This window comes from Pungitius pungitius, chromosome 5, assembly GCF_949316345.1.
Source record: "Pungitius pungitius chromosome 5, fPunPun2.1, whole genome shotgun sequence".
Lineage (NCBI taxonomy): Eukaryota > Metazoa > Chordata > Actinopteri > Perciformes > Gasterosteidae > Pungitius > Pungitius pungitius.
Genome location: NC_084904.1, coordinates 3953168 through 3973255, shown reverse-complemented (window position 1 = coordinate 3973255; position 20088 = coordinate 3953168). Strand labels below are relative to the sequence as shown.

The window sequence follows — 20088 nt, the reverse complement described above, 5'->3', positions numbered from 1 at the left end:
TTTGTACGTTTTGTCGAGTCGAGTCTCAAGTCATCAAATTCATGACTCGAGTCTGACTCGAGTCCAAGTCACATGACTCGAGTCCACACCTTTGCAAATTACAGACTGAAGAAATCTATCTGCCACCACAACGTCCAGGAGATTGGAAATGGAACGACGCCCTCTGAGAACATACACATCCACAGAGCGGAATGCCACATCCATCATAAATTCCAAAACGAGCGCGAATGTGTGCGTCTGTCTGCGCGCACAAGTTTGCGTTCGCCTCTCCCTGCTTCGGAGCTTTGGCTGAGCAAATTCCTCTGATGGCTACTACATTGTGGTAATGACAGGCTAATGAGTACGTTGAGGCTCACGCTGGACTCTTATTTTAAGCAAACACTCCAGTCAGGCCTGCTCTGTTTCGGAGGCTGCTGAGAGGGAGCAGCGTGCTGGGACTCTGTGTCCTCTATGGGGCAAACATACACCTCGCTGGGCCATGACCACTTATCTGCTCACCTCCTCTAGTGTGTGAGTGTGTGTGTGTGTGTGTGTGTGTGTGTGTATGTGTGTGTGTGTGTGTGTGTGTGTGTGTGTGTGTGTGTGTGTGTGTGTGTGTGTGTGTGTGTGTGTGTGTGTGTGTGTGTGTGTGTGTGTGTGTGTGGAGGAAAAAGCAGGACAGGGAGGCTGTCCATCAACATAAATCAATTACAATTCACAGTAGGCCTGCTGACCTCAAATACAAGCTGTCGCTACTAGTGTGTGTGTGTGTGTGTGTGTGGCTGCATGGGATTGAGTCTGTTTCATGACTTGAATACAGTATGTGACACTCAATGCAGAATGAGACATCCAATGTGTATGTGCATGTGTTCATATGTGATATTTGGCAACACGCTCTAAACCCTTATGGACTTCCTCTGTGTTTGTTGGCAGCAGGCGACATCACTGTTGCAGCCTACTTCTCATGTGTCCAACTGGAGCAGGAACATTTCCAATGACATCTTGAACCAGTGCTAAATGTTAAGGGAAAAGATATTCTGACACTATCTGTTTGCTCATTCTCTTCCTGGGAGCGGTCTTTCTCCCTTATCCCCGAAGTCGTATAGTGTGTAAAAATAAATGAAACGAACGAGCCCAGGGAACAACTCATGCTTTTTCAAGTCGCTTTATTTTTTTGGCCGAACTGGAGAGTGGTGGATGACAGATGGAGAATAGGAGATTGCAGCGCTCAGACCATGCAGTTTGGTTCAAAGCCACGCAGCAGTAGAAGAGACAATAACAGGCAGTTTGAGGCGAGAGGACGGTGATCTTTTCTGCAGCTGTCACCTGTAAGCCATAAGTCATTCTTAATATAATAAACAAAGCGGCAGTCAAGCAGGCTCAACACATAAAGCCATGATGGGGCGGAGGCGAGAGTGGCGGGGGAGTTGGAGCAGCGTTGCAATTCAGATTTCCAGATTGATTGCAAATGGCCATGAATTGATGGCCTCCGCTGCGCTGCTGTATCTGTCTAGTGAAAACAAGCGGTTGTGTCCGTGCGCCATCTTGTTTTCATCGGTTGTTGGAGTCTCCAAGCATCTTTGTGTGGTATGGATTGTAGCCTTAATGTCCCGCACAAAGCCTGCAAATCATGGGCCCGGCTGTTGCCCGCTATTGGCATTTTGCGTGTTCGATCACTCCTTGGTGAAAAAGTTTCGACAGCAGTGCCGAGGAGAGGTTTTCCCTGCTGCGGTGTGCTCGATAAAGATTGTACATCCACAAATGTGCTTGAGTCTCAGATTTCTTTTTAAACCGTGCTATACAACTAGATAAAACAAAATTGAATGTTGCATTGTAGCGTCTGCATTGTAACTCAAAAGTTGTCGGCCCTCCGACTCAACATAAATGCATTCCCATCGACCCCCCCCCCCCACCCCAAGTTCAGACACAGCTCAGCCTCCACAAAGCAAGAGATCCAGGGCCGGAAGTCCATTTTACAGTGTCTCAGTGTTTCATACCGGTTCCACTTTTTTATTTTTTCACTTTAAGAATAAAAGCACAGTATAAGAGAACAATAAATAGGCAACGGACAGATAAGACAAAACATTTTAGAAATAAATTATACAGTGTTTTCAATCTTTGCCTCCCGTCCCAGGTCACACCCTAAAATACAAAGTGATGCTTCCTTAAAGCAGACAAGGGGAGCCGCGTGCCACTTAGTTGGGCTGGTGTCTTTGGACCCTTGGGGGCAATCACTAAAAAAAACGCTTTCTGTGCCGCTGATCTGTCCGACAAGTAGAAACATTCCCTAAGCGATGCTTGAACCAGGAAATCTCCACTCTATTCTCAAATCAATATTACAATTGATCTGTAACACACAGCGGCCGGAAGAGACATCGTCACTCTTCTGAGGGAAACACCTAGGTCGCACGCACACTTACACATTTATACATGCACACACACACACACACACACATTCATACAGGTCAGCAGTATTAGACAATTGCTAGTGTCGCTGCTGACAGCCCTTGTCCCGTTGAGTCCATAAGACTGTGTGCTGTTCACTTACACAGACACATTTTCTTTTTTTTTCTTTTGTCGAGGAAGCTTAAACAGAGCCTCGGTCTCATGGTGGGAAAAACATAAATGCACCATTCATACTCTTGCCTCTCAGCTATAAACCAAATGAGCCATGTGGAGGCCCACCGTGGGCCCAATGGTGTGCCAGAGGCGTTGGTAAAGAGTGACTCAGCCCAATGGCTCTCGCAGTAACCCCGTGTTTAGGCGCAATTATGGCTGCCGTGAGACATCCATAATTGCATTGTCGGAAATGCAAATGTCGACCTGCTTCATCGGGTTTCTGGAAAATAGTGTTGAATAAGAAGAGTCTTTTCGTTCTACCGTTGGACATAACCTCTGACGCCTTTTCAAGAGGGAAAAAACATGTGGGATGTCTCCTAAATGTCCAAATGCTGGGTTCACCAGAAGGAGCGCTCAGTCCAATCCACTCCGCGTCAAAATCCGGATGCAGTTAAAAATCCGGGAATAGCCCGCTGAAGAGGATGAGGGGAGGGTCTTGCTCTTACATCGCAACAACAGCGAATGTGCTTCTTTCTGGAGTCCAAAGTAACATTGGTGTCTTTCACGAAAGGCAGAAAAGCCGAGAGTGTCATAACAAACAACCTGGGTGTCCGTTGAAGGCCTGGGGGCCAAAGGCTGAGTTGTCTGATGCGTGCTAGCACTCCTCATGAGAGCCCCACGAGTTTGGCTTTTCACTTTTGTCTGTGCTATCACATTTGTCAACCTAGTTGTTTCGATAAAAATCAGGGGAACACATGTTTGCCACGCGGCTCTGAAAAATTAAGACTGCAGATGTGAGAAATCACCCTTGGCATTTTGTTCCCGCCCTTGTGCTCTGTATTGATGAGTTAGATGTCCCCGGGCTCACAGGGATATAAGGTCACTTTTCCTTCTTCCGACTTGTTTTCTTCACCCCCTTCCCTCTCATATATAATACATTGAACTGTATTCTAATTCAGGAGCTCCTTCTCGGTGTTTTTTTTCTTGCGTCCCTGTCAACTTTCCTGGAAAAAGATGACTGGAGATAGAACTTTGCAATCAACATCATCTTATCTTATGAAGTGCTGCTCAGTGAGGGGTTTTGACTCCATGTCCTGCTGCCCCACACCCTAAAAATGAATCTGTCTTTTTGTGTGTGTCTTCTGCAAGTTACCTGTTTTGTACACACTTGTAAAAAAAAAGTCTATTAGTTCAGCCCTTTGAGTGCTCTCAAAAGTGTTTTTTTGTATGCCTCAAAAATTCCATTGTGTGTGTCCGTGCGTCCTAAATAGCAGATTCGTCTGCTAAAAGAAAGTACCCTTGGTGCCTCTGGACAGTATCTTTTTGAAGGCTTTTCTGAAGTCTTTGTTGAAGATGGTGTAGATGACTGGGTTGAGCGAGGAGTTGCAGTAGCCGATCCAGAAGAAAAATGTGAAGAGTGGCTCGGGGATGGCACACGTCTCCGGGCACACGGCCTGCAGGGAGTAGGAGAAGAAGAACGGGAACCAGCATCCCACGAAGACACCGATCACGACCGCCAAGACGAACGTGAACCGCTTCTCCCGGTTCACCATCGCTTTGCGCCTCGCCGCCCCGGGGTTATTGTCCATTTTGGATTTCCTCCCGGGAGCCAGCCGAGCCCCCGTAGAAGTGGCGATCATTTCCCGGTAGCGCTTCACCGAGCCCGGTGAGTGGACCCCGCCCGGTGACCCGGGCATGCTGGCGCTGCCCCGGCCTCCCCCGTTGCTGTGCTCATTGTCGCTCTCCGTACTGGAGCTGTCGCCGTTGTTATTGTCGGCTTGTTTCCACCCCCGCCGCTTGCCCCGCTTGCCCTTCTCGTTAGTCTTGCCGGGGGCGGATTGGGGCGCGCAGGGTGGAGGACTAGAGGCGCCGTGGGGAGAGGTGTCAAGGGAGGTGGAGGCAGAGGTCATGGCGAGACCTGGGGACGGAGGTTGCAGGAGGTTGTTGGAGGGGGGGTTCTGGGCGGGTTGAGCGTCTCCCGGGTGAGGGGAAGGGGAGGGGGTGATGGCGAGGGTTGGGGGTCTGGTGTTGGAGGTCTTGTTGGATGAAGGGGGGGTGCTCTCTTCGTCCTCCTTCCCGTTGGCTTGCAGGTGTCGCGGGGGCTGACTCGGCGTGGCGCAGCCCACCCCGTCCTTCCGGGGCTCTCCCGGTGGGCAGCGCGTCCTCTGCTTGGCGATCTGGTAAATCCTCACGTAGACCAGGATCATAATGAGGCACGGCGCGAAGAAAGAGCCAATGGTGGAGTAGAGGATGTACCAGCGCTCGTCGTTCAGCTCGCACTGAGGGCCCCTCTCGCTGCCATCCTCACCTGCCTCGCTTTTGTTCAGTGAGAGCAGGGGCGGGAAGGAGATGATGGCGGAGATGAGCCAAACCACCACGATGGCGCCTTTGATGCGTTTGGGGGTCCGCTGGCGGCCGTAGGTCACCCGGGAGATCGACAGGTAGCGGTCCAGCGAGATGGCGCACAGGTGCACGATGGAGGAGGTGCAGAACAGCACGTCAAGCGCCAGGTAGATCTCGCACCACAGGGACTTGAAGTACCAGTAGCCGAGCAGCTCCTTGGCCAGGGAGAAGGGGATGATGAGTGCTGCCACCAGAATGTCCGCGGCGGCCAGAGACACCAGGAACAGATTCTGCGGTCCCCTGAGCGCCCGGCTGGTCAGCACCGCGATGATGACCATGATGTTCCCCACGATGGTGAAGAGGACCATCAGGGTTATGGCGGTGGCGAAGGCCGCCGTGGCTTCGGGGGAGTAAGGGGCGAGCTTCACCATGCTCTGGTTGCAGGGCACCGAGGCTCCTGCGCTGCTGCTGCTGCTGCTGCTGCTGTTCCAGCCGCCAAGCTGCATGGAGCAGCTGTTCTCCGGAACTGAGGTCATGCTGGCCAAGTTTTTTTCCAGAAGTCTTTACAGAACATAAAAGAAACAAATACGTTTGGGTCACTGAATAAGATGAGTCTCTTAAAGGAATATTACCACTATGAGTTTTTAATTGTGTGGAATGAGATGGTCGTGGATGGTGAACAGTAGGCTATTGCACTCTTTATTTGCTAATGATATATTTCATTATAATAAGGAATCATTTTTATGATATATTACCTCAGTTGTTCTCGTTCTGTCCCCGTATTGTGTCCAAACGGATGCTCTCTTGCAGCCTCCAAAGCAGCCCTCTCAAGTCCATTTCAGCCCGCAAACCAGTCCCGGGAAACGCGTCAAGACCCTGATCAGTGCTTTTCAATTGAAAAATGAATGCCGCCTGGTAGAACAGATGATGCCACGTCACCTCAAAATAATTAAATCTTTTTTGTGAAACTGACTGCTGCGCACCAGTATTTGTTCCAAACAAACAGGCGCTCGGAGTTGTGTCCTTTTTCCTCCTCGGCGCACGGATTGCTGTCTCCGAGATGCGAGATTAAGTTTATGATAAGTGAATTAAGGGTCATTTAGAGTGGAGCCACATTGAATACAAGATTCCGGATGAGAGTAAATGATCCCGACCCCTGTCGTCCTCGTTTGGAGACGCGCGCTTAACCGACCGTCTCATCTGAACAGCGAACGCAGGGCGACTCAGATGAAGTAAACTAAAGTCACTGTGCCATATTTACAGAGATTCCCTAACGAACAGGTGCTGTTGTCTCCTTCGCATCTGGAAAGGATGGTCTGAGCAGTCGTCAAAACACAAAGCTCAAAGTATAAAAACAAATTAAAAAAACACTAGCTCTCAGTGGCGTGGAGACGGACGCAGATCCATGAACGCGTTGTTTTCATCGGTGATGTCTCCGCTCTTCTTGGGGCTCCGGTCTCCACAGAAGTTCACCGGAACACCAGGAAACGGGCGCAATGCCGGCGCACGTCTCGGGCGTCCTCGCAGGGGCGCAGCATCCTCTCAACTCGTGAACGGGACCTTGCGACCAATTCTAAAGAGCAGAGGGTGCCTCCCCATCTCCCTCTTGCGCTTCTTTTTTAGACTCTGTGATGTCACCATGGAACTGTGGGCGTCATAGGATCCTCATTTTTTCTGCTCCCAGCAGCCAGCCCGCCGCCCTCTCCCCCCCAAACTCTCCCTCCTTACTGCTGACATTAAATGCATAGCCATCAAACGCGGTTCGGAAATGGCTTGTTGGTTTTACTGCCTCGATCAATTAACTCCGCGGGACGCTGCGGTGTCCAGCTGAGTGCTCAGTGGATGCCATCTGCTTTACGGCAAACATATTGTTTTTCAGATTTCCTAGTGCAAAGGAAATCTGACCATACCTGACAATATCATCCACAAATACACAGTCAGGTGCTTTGTCTATTAGTGTGATTTGATTCCTCCTAAATGCAAATTACGCATTATCCTGGATAACAGGATAGTTTTGAAAAGGAAATCCTGCGGATGATAGGATTTTAAGTGATGAACTGGGGAGGTTTTCATGCATGTTGATATTTATTCTTCGTGTTCCCCTCCTACAGAGCGTCCTCCAAAATATGACCAATGTATAATCTAATTTATAATCCACGGCCGGTTTCTCCGGAATAGAACAGCTACATCAAACTTTCCTGTTTTTTTATATATATCTGCTGAGTTTTCCGAGGTGTTTGTTCAAGGTTAAATGTTTTTATTCTTTGCCATGTGTAACACATTGAAAAGCGTGTTTTAGTCTCATTTGAAGAAAATCACAAAATAACATAACGCACAGCTATATTCAAAACATATTTAATAGCAAACAGACCGTTTTTTTTAATTTGGACCAACTCTTCCTCCGCTGGTCGCGTATGCATATTTGAGCCATCGAGAACTTGGAATAGTATTTCTTAGCTGTGAAAAAAGTAGTCCCAGTACACACAAAGTTCACAAATGTGTTTTCTATGACGCCAAAGCTAAAAAGCTAAAAAAAAACAAAACAAAAAAAACAGCACACAATCGCCAGCCTACACATGCACGCACACAATCTTATGAATGGCATGTGGGTGGGTGGTCCTGTTCGATTGCTTTATTTTTTTTTTTTTTTTAACGCAGCGCACCCCACGCATCGCCGCTTTAATGAGAGACAAACGCCGCCCCGTGGAAATAGAATAGGGAGCCCCTGCTCTCTAAATGTGTGACCCCCCCCCCCCCCCCCCAACAGCAGCAGCCGCTCATAATGGCTCGTACATTTCCCGCTACACATTCTAAATATACAAAAGGGAAAAATGAGAACAAAGCTTTTAGCGGGAGAGTGCACTCCAACCAAGTGTCTCTGTTTCCACGGGCGAGGCGCGCTTAGTAACGCGCTGCAAAATACATTCTGGGGGACAGGGGGGGTGTCACGAATGCCAAGGTTATAGAGACGGGGCCGCACGACGCGCCTACATCGCTCCTGAAGTGCTCGTTGTGTAAGAGCACGTGGTCTGCAGACGTGCACGCACACACGTCCGGATGACGCACAGGGGAACGGTCATTCTCGCTGGACATCCACGACGAAACGTTAAAGTTAAACCCCGATGTGCAAGAAGGAGTCCGCTCTGAGGGGGAACTTTTTGGTTTTCCCCACAGTCTCTGCGCGGGGGTGTTAAGCTCATAAGACCAAGAGAGGATGAGTTGTCTTTACAAGATAGTTCCCCAGATGAGTGGCGGATAAATGGCTGTTCAATTCAACTATGGCCTTTATGACATTTCAACATATGGCTTGGGCGCCGTGTTTGTATGTTTTAATCATGGTTTGATTTCGTTAATCCAAGTTGTTGAGAGAAAGATGTATGCTTAAGTATGTTATGCTAGAGGGCGCCCCCACGGTGGCCTTGGTCGCCTATAGGGCCGGGTATAGCATTGCAAGTGTGTGTGTGTGTGTGTAACCCGCAAAGAATCACTGAGAGCTCTCCCAAAGGGTCACAGAGTCATCTTCCTGACTTCATTTGTAATAATAACAACTGTCGCCCATGTATATATGCAGGCCATCGCATGTATGTGTGTGTCCGTCCATGTGTGTTAAGTTGCCATATTGCAATTCCCCTGCTAACAATAACACACTTATTGCTCATATGATCGGATGGCGGTGTTTTGCGAGTGGAATTTTCTTGTTTAAGTGACACAGTAAATACTGTAAGTAAAATCTCTACACTAATACACACACACACACGCGCACACACTTACTGGCACACACAGTCTAATGTAATGTGATCGATTCTGACATCCAACAGTTTGGGTCTGTTTTCATTAAGGAGCCGGGCTGACTGAGAAGGAAATTAATGTCATAAACTAGATGAGGGAGACGTTTAAATCAAAGGAGGAGGAAGAGTCTGCTTCCAGTGGTAAACAAATGACAGTGATGTGATAGGAATGTGTGTGTGTGTGTGTGTGTGTGTGAGTGAGACAGAGAGACACATGTGGCTTCTCTGTGTTGTCTCTGTTACAAAAAGGCTCCCACGGTTACCTAACAGTCTGTTGGCGTCATCTGCTGGATACTTTGGAAACATCGTGGTTTCTGGTCATTTCATAAGTCGTCACTAGAGGACCCTGTCTCACTACGAACATACTGTACAGTATGTCCCTTACATAATGTGACAACTCAGGGCATATTGTTATTCCTTTTTTCATTGCACCAGTGATGGAGTTACTCACATCCCAAGTACAACAGTGCAATCAATGTAAAAATACCCAATAACAGGATAAATGTGCATAAACATATTCCTGTCAAATACTTATGGAAGAGGTATTATGAGCAGGATTTAAGTAAGATAACAGATCTTCTTATATATTACTTACAATACAAAATATATTGTTAATTGTGATGCATGAATGCAGGAGGTGGATTATAACTTCTGTATTGGTTATACATCGAGGTCCACTTGTTCCCACAATAAGGTTTATGCCTCTTCTCAAAGGTCACTAGATATATCTGGCTGCTGTCACGGCCTGGCTCTGGGCCAGGACAAACATGGAGAAACACGGGGTTGTACATGACACAACACACACACACACACACACACACGCACACACACACGCGCGCACGCACGAGCCCTGCTCACAGCCAGAGGGCCGTCATACTGCACAAAGCTGTGTTAGATTTTTGATAAGGGATGATTTTACATTTTTTTACCTTAAGTATTCATGATAATGAGCCATCTGTGAAATTTAGAGGAGAAATCACACTTTATTGGAAGTGCTTCTAACTCAGAGACATTAGTTGCATGTCAAGTAGCAGCCAGTAGGCAAAGCATTACACTATTTTTTAATGAAAAGGCTTAATATGTAAAGTAAGTGAATCTTATGAAAAATGAAAAAGTACTGAAGAGGTTTTCCTTCAAAATGAATCTAAAGTGCACATGTTTGCATGTGTGGCTTACAGAAGATGAATATTGCACTGAATAAACAGTGTAGATGTATTTTCATATAATAGACCATACATCTAAGCCACATGCAACAAAGCTTAATATCATTGAACAGGTATCTATATATCTTCATACATGTAAACAATGTTAACCATGAGAATGAGTCAGCTATTATGCATTTACTTTAAATGATGTAACCCGTATGTGACTGAGGGAGTCTAAAAAGAGACAAATCAGTAGAGAAAATGTTATTTCTGCGGTGTTCATCGAAACCTGGAAACTGCTGCGCAGCTAGAAAACCGTGGGTGATGGACAGAAGAATCCTGTAACTGCAAGTCATGCGTGCGTACACTCCGGGCAATGGATGCTTGCAAATAAGAGGAAATGGATTATTTTAGCAATGGCTATGACGAGAGCGTGGGTGTTTAGCACCGTGGGAGGAGCTAGTGGAGGCAATGTATTGTTCCTCCTTCGTCACCTCGACCCATCAGATTTACATTTAGTTTTTGCAATGTTGTGTTGATCATAAAATGCACAATTCACGGTTACAAATGGGGAGATGGGGGAACTGTGTCTGATGTTGCTGTCGGTTCGTCTTTCGGACGTAGCTCGGTGTCGAGGTAACCAGCAGGAATTTTCCCAGTGAAGAAGCAACATTTGTTGCGGTGTGCAGCGTGGGACAAGAATGAATCGTAATTCTTTGTTTGACTTTCCAAACCTCCTCACACTGTACAAAGTCCTTGTGACGATTGCCCAAAGTTGTTCTCACAAATTAACCAAGTGGAAATGAATGCCAGAGGCTGTTAAGGTCAACAAGGACTTCGGACTGAGAAACGCATTCTCTGAAGATAATCCTCCAAAAACCATGTAAGGCAACATTTTAAAACCCTTCTGTTCAGCAATGGTGCACGGCAAGGGCAGTCTGTGAACTGGTGCCTTAATGTGAACTGTGCATTGGCTGTAAAGAACAAGTGAAATGAGTGTCACATATGTATAAAAAAAAATCACATTATAAACTGACAGGTTTTTATTTTTCCGTAGTGAAAAAAAAGAGAAACGGCAGGAAATCGGCCAAACCTTAAAGTGCAGTAACACATAGCAATAATGCCTACCATGTCATAGCCAATGTTGAGTTAATAAATTAAAAACAAACCTATTTACAGAATAAAAAACCTCCCGTTGGAGTGTGACGAGAGTAATGTATCTCAGAATAACAATACGACAGAAGTTAGAGCTTGAGACTCGTCCAGTATTGCCCGGAGAAGTTGACACAGTGTTGTCTTGTGAAAAGACGGGTCATATGTCACAGTGGTTTCGGATAAGGGCAGGCCTTGCTAAAGAGTAGGCACTTAAGTCAATCAAAGTAGCACACAGACATAAACACACAAGAACGCATGGGCTTCTTTCCCCTCCTTGATATATAAAATGTCAGTTTAAGCAGCCCGTAGTTGCTCCAACTTAATGGCTCATTCACACAATTGTGCACCACACAACTGTTGGTCAGTCTCTAACACATCCACCGGTCATGTGATGCCAGCAACACAAGCACTTTTCCCCCCTAAATGTTATAAATAATACATTTTATGGGGCCCGTTGTCCTTTTAGTGCTCCAGGACACAGGAGGAGGAGTCCACCGGAGCCTTTCACCCCTGGCAGAGGACGTCGGTCTCGAACTGCAGCAGCTGCCCCATGAAGCCCAGGTTGGGGGAGATGACCTGCCGCCGGCGCTTCACAAAGTCGAAGGCCTCGTCCAGCTTGACGCGCTGCGTGTGCATGAGGTAGGCCAGGCAGATGGTGGCGGAGCGGGAGATACCTGCCTGGCAATGCACCAGCACGCGACCGCCGCTCTGCTTCACCGAGTCTGTGGGCGGAGACGGAAAGAGGAAGACGGATCAGGGCGCTGCGTTTGACACCGGGTCCCGTGACATCACGGAGAGTGGGTTTTACTCAAATTTCCCACAGAACGTTTAAACTGACTGAATCATTTATGAAATCGAGTTAGGGCAAGGTACAGGGAGTCCTAACAAACCAAATACAAACAAAATGTTCATTGATTTCTCTTCTGCATCTTGTGCAGCTTAATGTAATTGTTTGGAAATCAGGAGATTACACCTTTGGACCATAAGTCCTGGTTAAAGAATGGATTACAGTTTACAAGCTGCTCAGAGAAATGTTTTGGATATCTCACATTTCACCGAGAGTGCAAAAAGGGCTTATGGGGAATTGGCTGTGTGTTTATAGAGTATACTGGGGTCAGGGAAACAACCTTCACCTTGAAGCGACACTGCCGGATGTTTAGGGAGAGACACTCACCGATGAAGGCGATGGCCGTGGAGAAGCAGGCTCTGATGTCGGCGGCTAAGTTGTCCTCCACCGTGAGCCGCAGGTACTCAAAGTCCCCCTCGTAGAAGTTCTGGCACGTGGAGGAGACGTTGAGCACGGCGGTGATGCCCGCTGCAGCCAGGGTCTCTCTGCGGGAGGAATGGACGGCACTGCCCAAATACAGGAATGGCAGCAGCTCCACGGGACCACCCTGCAAATTGACACAAAACAAAAACTATCACAGTTTGACCTTTTTAAAATGATTGAATTCTATTGCCGTTTGGTATGTGCCTACCTGATCATATGCTGGTGTCGTCCGACCCGTCACTGCCGGTTCTGGTTCCACTGCAGGGAGGCGATTGCTGGCGGAGCTGTAACAGAGCTCTGGATAGGCCTCTGTAAATCCATCAAATCCACCTAGATGGAGGTCACATAGTATCAGCTGAGCCCCAAGCGTTCACCAAAAATCTCTCTTTCTATATAGCATGTTTTTAGCAAGTACTACAAATACAAATACAATATATTAGAATGCTCAATGCACCAGTTTGTCAACACATTGGTAGTGCATGTTTTTTTCATTTTTATCTTGCCAAGTGAAGAAACGATAAAAAAAGAGTTTTTTTTAGAATGAAATGAAAGTTGTCATTACCTTGAAGGAAGCAGATCTGCGTGTGAACCTCGTTGCGCAGGGCGGTGAGGAGCATTTGGCCCACGCTCTCCGGCCTCAGCTCGGCCACGGAGCGGCTTCTCTCGTCCACCACCACCACCGGGGAGAGCTCCCCGCGCCGCAGCCGGCCTAGGAGCGCCTTGTCCGGGATGAGCCACTCGAGAGCCACCGCCGAGCTCTTGGATCTGCGACGCATCATCGAATTCCAGTTGACGTTTCGCGACTCGACGATGTGCGCGAAAGCAAAGTCGAGGAAAGGCCTGCAGTCCAGCACCACGGACCCGGCGGAGGAGTACTGATTCCGGGGCGTCCTGAGTATGTGGACCAGCTCATTGCCAGCTATTTCCAAAGGCTCGCTGCTTGAGGTCATGGCTGGAAAATAGTAAGTAATAAACTATTTGCTCGTAACGTAAAATAATAAATCCGAGTTAAGTATTTTTCTTCTTTTTTGACAGTAGGCTACGTTTGGAGAACATCTACTGGAGCCGACTTGTTGACATCTCCGTCAGGTCTGTTCGAATCTGCTTTAGGGTGAGTTTCACTTCATTGATAACAGCTATGGGAGGGGCGGGGTCGCCGTCCACCCGCCTCAGCTTTTTCCACACAACAAACAGCGTCACGAGCGGAAAATACCATATATGGCCCCGCCGTCACTCCTCATATGGACATTGACGTCAAGTCTGATTTTCCTCCCCGCGCACGTGGTCGTTTGGGGTTATCCCGTGTTTTTGTGCTCGGGTGACGTTTTTCTGACAGTTAAAACCCGACTGTCGTGAAACAGCAGCAGGTTGTGGTTATTTAGATGAAGGCTGCTGTAAGACCGTGCTGCATTGCAGCTTTTGCTTTCCTGCCACGTGAAGATCACACATACGCACACACGTGCACACGCACCCGTTCCTCTCAATGCTCTCCCGTGCTTTTCACCTTGGGCTTAGTGAACTTTGCACTGTTTTGTTGCTGCTCTAGATCACAAGATCACAAGCCTCGTTAACTCTCCTGACATCATTTCTACCTTGAAGAAAACAGTTGTACTGTGAATGTGCTACATCTTCTGCACAGATCAGGAATCAGGAACATTTATTGGCGGTTAGTGCATAATATTGTACAGTCATTGAGACAATGGACAGAATAACACACTAATACAGTATTGTTTTGATTATTTTACAAGGATCAATGCCTGTACCAGTTATGGATTACATTTGATTTTGTATTGGACAAGGTGGAGAGTATAAGAAAAAATCCTAAATTCAAAGACATTCAAAGAATAAGGCTTGTCAGCAAATCCTTTGAAAAGATCAATGCGTTGCAATAAATAAAAGGCACTGTAGTTTTCAACAAATGTTAATAAAACAGGAGTTGATAAGGCATTAGCGGGGGACTATTTTTTGTTGCAGACTCAAAAATAAACTACAGAGTACTACTTCTTCATCACGGGTATGGAAGTAAATCTGTGTCATCGGATTTTAAAAGAAAAAGGTGATTGAATTTCTAGCACTGAATATTTATGCATTGAAATTATGTAAAGATGACACATTACAAAGTTGTTCGTAAAACCTCAAAGGAAGACGGTTTGTAGGGTGTTTTCAAGCTGTAATGGTTACAACTGGGATGCCATGTTTGTTCTTTTTTTGAAGGCCCAGAAAACCTGTTTTCTCAGTTTCTTTCTAAAGGTTCTGATAAATGAGTTATTTTTACATGTGATTTCTATATCATTCATGATGTATTAGCAAATGTTTAAGTTTAGAACGTTTTATGGTCTGTTTTTTAGTTGTTTTACCAACACATGAGTAATATTTAAGTCCAGATATTGTAATTGAGTAGGTCATTGTCTTGTGACGTACTTTATGTACAGTGTGAGACAGTTGATATCAAAGTATAGTCTGACATTGTCATCTTAATCTCCTCATAACCCACATTTAGATGACTTCTTCCCGCCCACTTACGTCTCCCACTCAAACCTCTGACTCCACTTTCTTGAAATTCCCACTTCCCCCGTGCCCCTCCCTCGCCGCTGCTGGTCCCTTAGCCATACTTCCACTTCGTCATGCCCTCCCCCTGCTGAAGTGGCATATTCAATCCACACACACACACACACACAGACAGTAAGTCTGTTGAGTCGGAGGATTGGTACTCTTTGCGAGGGTGTCTTAGACTCAGAGGATGTGTTTATTTTTTCCTTTGCCCCCGTTTCGGCAGCGCGACAGGAAACAGAACCGCACATACATCCTGCCTCCATCCATGCAGGCCTAAACATCCACACACATACCCCGCTTCCAGTGTTGTGCCTGAATGCGTTCATTGAACGATAGTTCATGAACTCGTTCATATTTTGGGCGAACGTGAACTGAACGTACTGTATTAATGCCTGATGAACGTCACTGTGAACTCGTTCATTCTGGTGTCTGTGAACGGCGCGTTCTTTCAGGTTAACATCGTTCAATGGGGTGCCAGATTTGAAGTTACTGACAAGGTCGGTGAGGATGGGAGGAATCTGACCTTTCCTTGCAAACATGTGCACCTTAAGGATAACTGTTGTGTTATTTATTTTTATTGTGTTGCGAATGTACTGTAGGGGTGAACGCTGCAGCTGCTGCTGGTGTGGAGTGAATGGACGGCAACATTAAAGCAACAAAGGGGAAATGCTGTCCCCTCAATGCTAATGTAAACCCTGGTTGGATAAGGATTCAAAAGTGGATATGAAGATTAAATCTGATGCATAGCTTCAGTGTTAAAACCGATAAAATAATTGCTGTCTGTGGTTCTGGGCTGTGGCAATAATTTTTTTAAATAATAGCTTGCAGCAACGTATGGAAAAAAAGTGAACTACTACTGAACTAGTTGAACTGTGAACTTAGTTCAAATATTTTGAAGTTCGAACTATGAACTGAACTAGTTCATTTTAAAATTTGTGAACTGAACTTTGAACTAGTTCATGTAGAAAGTGAACTTTCCCAACACTGCCCGCTTCTATGTCACTACACGCTGCGTTACGTATGCAAGGCTCACGATCCAAACTCCCCGAACCAATGACTCTACGTCCATCAATCACTCGCTTTTATTTGGAGAGAATGTTTCCTAATGTTCCCTAACTTGGGCTTTGGTGTTTTTGGTTGGCAAATAGCCAGTCATTACACCTGGCCTTACACAATGCTGAAGGATGGGTGTGAATTCTTTGTTGGTGATGATGACGAGAATCGTTATTATGACTTTTACAGACTGTGACAGATGGTTAAGATCAAGACTGAAGTTGTGTGAATGGAGGGGACTATTTTTCTGAATCAGCTGCGTCTCAGCTGTTTACAGAGAGCGTACTCGGGGCAAATGGAAGCAGACATTGTAGAAGTCAGGTGTTCAGAATGATAAGATAAGAGTTTGTTGTAGTAAGTAAGAAAATGTTTACATAGGTGAATACAACTCTAAAGAAAACCCTGATGAAAACCTCTGCTGCTAGCTTTTTGACCCTCCACTTCTCCCCCCTCTTTCCACACGGGGATTATCCAGGATAAATTGGATGGCTGGGGCTATTAATCTCTGATCCCCCCCCCCCCCCCCGCCTGTAATCCAAGAGCTTTACCTCTTCCCTGATTCCTCTCATGAAAACGGCCACGTGACAACGGCACCCCTCCACTCAGAGGGAACGTGACCCACGCCGGGGTCAGATGGTTGAAGCGTTCTGGGGCTTAACGTTACGGAAAATTCAGAGCTTTCCGGGGGATTATTGGTGGGCGTGTTGAAGTGTACGCGCGCGCGCGTGTGTGTGTGTGTTGTAACCTCAGGTTTCATTACACCACAAACTTTCGGTTTTATTAGTGAATTCTGGTTTGTCGTCGAGGAAACACAATATGTATTGATCAGAAATGTTTTATCACTTCTGTGAATAGTGCGTATTTACTGTATACTGTGTCTACATCACACAGTGTTTTGTTATGTTTCTTCTTGTGTCTTCTTTCTCCTCGGCCCTCCTCTGACTCATCATCATTCTATGCGGATAAAAAGCACAGTAATGCTAATTTTAAGTCCCAACTCAGCACAAACAACAATAGATAGAAACCCCCATACATGACCTGTTGATTTACATATGTGCTTGAATCATGAAATCACTCCCTGGAAACGTTTTTTTTTTCGGCCATGAGGTAAATGGCCGAAAAAATTGCAGCTTCCTATGAAATATTTCTCAGGCTCATCAGTCATGATTCTCCCTTCACACAACCTGTGGACTACACAACCACTTCCCTCATCTTGCATTGTGTACTCTGTCACGCCCTCTGACTGCTCCGTGTCACCTCTTCAACGTCCGCCGCTTCCTACTAACATACAGACACGCTTACTGTCTCTCACCCCAGGACAACTGTGAGGCCAACGCTCGCGAGCAGACTCAGGGCCGTAACCATGGCAACAACCGGCACCAGCAGGCCGGCAGTAGGTTGAGAAGGTGAGTAGTTGTCTCCCGAAGGCAGGGAGGGCAGATCGATGACGGGTCGGCGAGTCTGGTCAGGCGAAAGGGCGACTGTGAAAGGAAGGAGGAGAAGGACGAAAACAACAGTGAGATGAGTCAATAGACTCATGGAAGAATATTTGTGGAGAGTGAAATATAAACACAAACACAGCAGGCTATGGGCTCTCTTTACCAGAGGCTTCCTCTAAGGGGAGATTTATTTTGTCCTGTTGATAGTAGGAATGAAACCACTTGTTTAAAGTAATTTGCATCTAGATTCTGGTTGGGTTTATTATTTCAATAGGTTTGTACAACCAGAAACAAGTAAACAAAACCACTTAACGTAATTACAACACTTAAAGTAATTGTAACACCCTACATCCGCAAACCACAAACAGACACAGAAACTAGTCATAAGCTTTTAGTTTATCTTGTGAACATGCATTAATTTATTTTTTAATAAATTACGAAGTAATCTTACTTTGGATCTCTTAGACATCCTTAAACATTCACATGGCCCTGAGGACAAACATTTAAGGAGCGCTTTAACTACAGCACAAAAACCAGACACATTTCCTCTTAAAGTGTTAATTAATTAGAGTTGACATAATGTTTACTGGGGTATCTGATTTGTGCTAAAGTGCTCAATCAGCTCCAATGTGATGTAGAGTTGAATGAACTGTCTGCATTCCTCATGTCAGAGCCGTACGTGCTTATAACAGAAAGTTTGTACCAGCGAGTGGGAAAATGACCCGGTAGAAGACAGTTCCATCTTGGCTCTGCAGAGAGCAGCGATAAGTTCCTTGTTCATCTGCGTGCAGCTGATTTAAGACCACGGATGACTCGGCGGTCACCACCAAGGCTTCGAAGTCACTCTCCTTCAGCTGAGTACACAGAAATGAGGGATTAAGAGGCGAAAGCCTGTGAGTGTGAGGCAGTCGGTTTTAAGATTCATGCTGTGCAGCTATATGTGGGACAGAATCTGTACACGTGTGAATCGGGAACAATGCAAAGTGGTTTTGAAGTGCTGAGCGACCACTTTAGCTTCCGTTTGTGCACACGTTTGAGGGAGAGACCTGTTCAGTTCCCGGTACGCCGCGGGCGAAGGAGTAATGGTACTCCGGTGCTCCCAACAGAAGGTGATGCCATGGAAGGAAACAGTTCAACACCGCCTGGCCTCCCTCCTCGGCCTGCACTGGGAGCTCTGGGGAAGAAGGGACGTGAGGAGAATAAAACAATTATCAATGAATGATCATTTCAATAAGCTGTGCACATGGATCACACCATGGGGCCGGCTTGGGGACACATTTGCACACTGGTGACTGCAGGCACCCTTTTTTTCCTAAGACTGGTATGCTCCGGGTTCATATGTACCACCAGCCGACTAACCAATAGCATGCACACACACAAATAAATATATAAATATACCACCGCAGTCCTGCTGGCCAGAAGGGGAAGGGCAGATGTATATCTTGTAGTGGCAAGAGAAGCAATCCATTACTCTTCGTTTTAAAAGCCCTGGAAACCATTTCACCAGCCCACGCACACACACACACACACACACACACACACACACACACACGTCCTGTAAACATGCAGTGAATATATAGCAGCTACACACCGTGCCTCTACAACGATTTACACAGCTATCGAAACAGAATAAACTTACCACACTTGTTGGGGCACAGTCCTGAGGGAGAGAGAAGCAAGTGTCATTTCCACAAAGTGCCCCGCCTCATGTTGTGCAGACCACTCGCTGTTATTGGTGCCAATTACCGTCGCGGATGAATGTGTCCAAGTGTTTTTCTAAGATCTTCCTGCCCTTCTCCAGGATCTGAATGGCCTGGAATGTCACAGATCCTTGGCAAAGAAGAAAAGAAAAAAAGAGCGGACATTGTGTTTGTTCTGACAACATTGTCGTGTCTCATTATGCTCAGTGATGTGGCGAGGGAACAAACTTCTCACCAGTGTACCCAATTTTCAAGAAGCGGTCCAACTCACTCTCGTACTCAGTCCTGGCTCTGTAAAGAGTGGTGGGATCTGATGAGTGGGAAACACAGCAATGTTTTACTAATTTGACTATTCTGAAATTCAGAGTTCTCAGTCATATTTTTATTCAGACCAAAGGAGGGCCAGAGCAGTAAACACTCAAAATGCAACGCCATAAAGAACAGCCTGTCAATATTGGGAAAAAATGTAAAATAAGGAATATATGTTGCTTCATGTCAACTGTTGCTCATGGCGTGTTGAATCGTGCTGAGTCAGGTTTCAATCTCACCAATGACTCCCTTTCGCTTCTGGCTGGTCTCTCTGTAGGTCACATAGGCATGGTCGCGAATCTTGGTCATTTCAATCTGGTCGTCCACGGTGGGAGCAGACAGGACAAAGTCCTCTAGCAGGATCCTGATCTTATGGTCACACTGCAAGCAGGCCTTGGCTGCAGGGACAAAGCAGAGCAGGGACACCAGCCTCAGCAGCCTCTGGCCCTCCATGAGCTTCCTGCATGCATCAGGGAGTGTCACTTTGTTTACAGTATAGTATGGGATTTTCTGTCAATTTGTCTTTGGTCATTTTATTTAAAAAATAATTCTTAATATGGGCTATGTTTAGGACCCTAACTAACATTGACCTAGATCTGATTGAGTCATTCCTGGTATGTGAAAACCTGCTGGTCAATAAACAGAAGCACAGGTGACATCAATCAAATACTGTGTATCATCGACTGAATTCATCTATTGTTAGCTTATTGTTGAGCTGTAAATTTAGCACAATATGAACAAGAACAATTAAGCTAAATACATTTTGACGCCTTCTCAAAAATGTTGCCTTAGGTA

General features: G+C 46.2%; 3 protein-coding genes across 3 annotated transcripts; all 3 read right to left on the bottom strand.

Moving 5' to 3' along the window:
- Positions 1-2871: 2871 nt before the first annotated feature.
- Positions 2872-6589, bottom strand: adra2b (adrenoceptor alpha 2B). Its single transcript, XM_037483402.2, has 2 exons — positions 5637-6589; positions 2872-5442 (listed from the first exon to the last, which is right to left on the bottom strand). Exon 2 carries the CDS (start codon positions 5415-5417, stop codon positions 3822-3824), a length of 1596 nt encoding a protein of 531 aa, XP_037339299.2. The 5' UTR covers positions 5418-5442; positions 5637-6589; the 3' UTR covers positions 2872-3821.
- A 4233-nt stretch (positions 6590-10822) lies between these two features.
- Positions 10823-13349, bottom strand: dusp2 (dual specificity phosphatase 2). Its single transcript, XM_037482191.2, has 4 exons — positions 12802-13349; positions 12448-12569; positions 12144-12363; positions 10823-11691 (listed from the first exon to the last, which is right to left on the bottom strand). Exons 1-4 carry the CDS (start codon positions 13187-13189, stop codon positions 11474-11476), a joined length of 948 nt encoding a protein of 315 aa, XP_037338088.2. The 5' UTR covers positions 13190-13349; the 3' UTR covers positions 10823-11473.
- Positions 13350-16379: 3030 nt separating this feature from the next.
- LOC119224807 (izumo sperm-egg fusion protein 1) lies at positions 16380-19746 on the bottom strand. The gene is made up of 8 exons (XM_037482192.2): positions 19533-19746; positions 19220-19294; positions 19031-19114; positions 18924-18944; positions 18683-18772; positions 18331-18458; positions 17988-18138; positions 16380-17326 (listed from the first exon to the last, which is right to left on the bottom strand). The coding sequence occupies exons 1-8, from the start codon at positions 19744-19746 to the stop codon at positions 17154-17156; spliced, it is 936 nt and encodes a 311-aa protein (XP_037338089.2). The 3' UTR covers positions 16380-17153.
- Positions 19747-20088: the final 342 nt, after the last annotated feature.

Excerpts from the sequence above, each read along its gene's own strand:
- dusp2 (XM_037482191.2), bottom strand. The coding sequence starts at position 13,189 with ATGACCTCAAGCAGCGAGCCTTTGGAAATAGCTGGCAATGAGCTGGTC. Across the intron at positions 12,570-12,801 it reads GCAGATCTGCTTCCTTCAAG|GTGGATTTGATGGATTTACA; the intron begins GTAATGACAACT and ends ACCTCCATCTAG. Across the intron at positions 12,364-12,447 it reads CGACACCAGCATATGATCAG|GGTGGTCCCGTGGAGCTGCT; the intron begins GTAGGCACATAC and ends GTCAATTTGCAG.
- adra2b (XM_037483402.2), bottom strand. The coding sequence starts at position 5,417 with ATGACCTCAGTTCCGGAGAACAGCTGCTCCATGCAGCTTGGCGGCTGG.
- LOC119224807 (XM_037482192.2), bottom strand. The coding sequence starts at position 19,746 with ATGGAGGGCCAGAGGCTGCTGAGGCTGGTGTCCCTGCTCTGCTTTGTC. Across the intron at positions 18,139-18,330 it reads GCGTACCGGGAACTGAACAG|CTGAAGGAGAGTGACTTCGA; the intron begins GTCTCTCCCTCA and ends CTGTGTACTCAG. Across the intron at positions 17,327-17,987 it reads GGTCATTTTCCCACTCGCTG|TCGCCCTTTCGCCTGACCAG; the intron begins GTACAAACTTTC and ends TTCCTTTCACAG.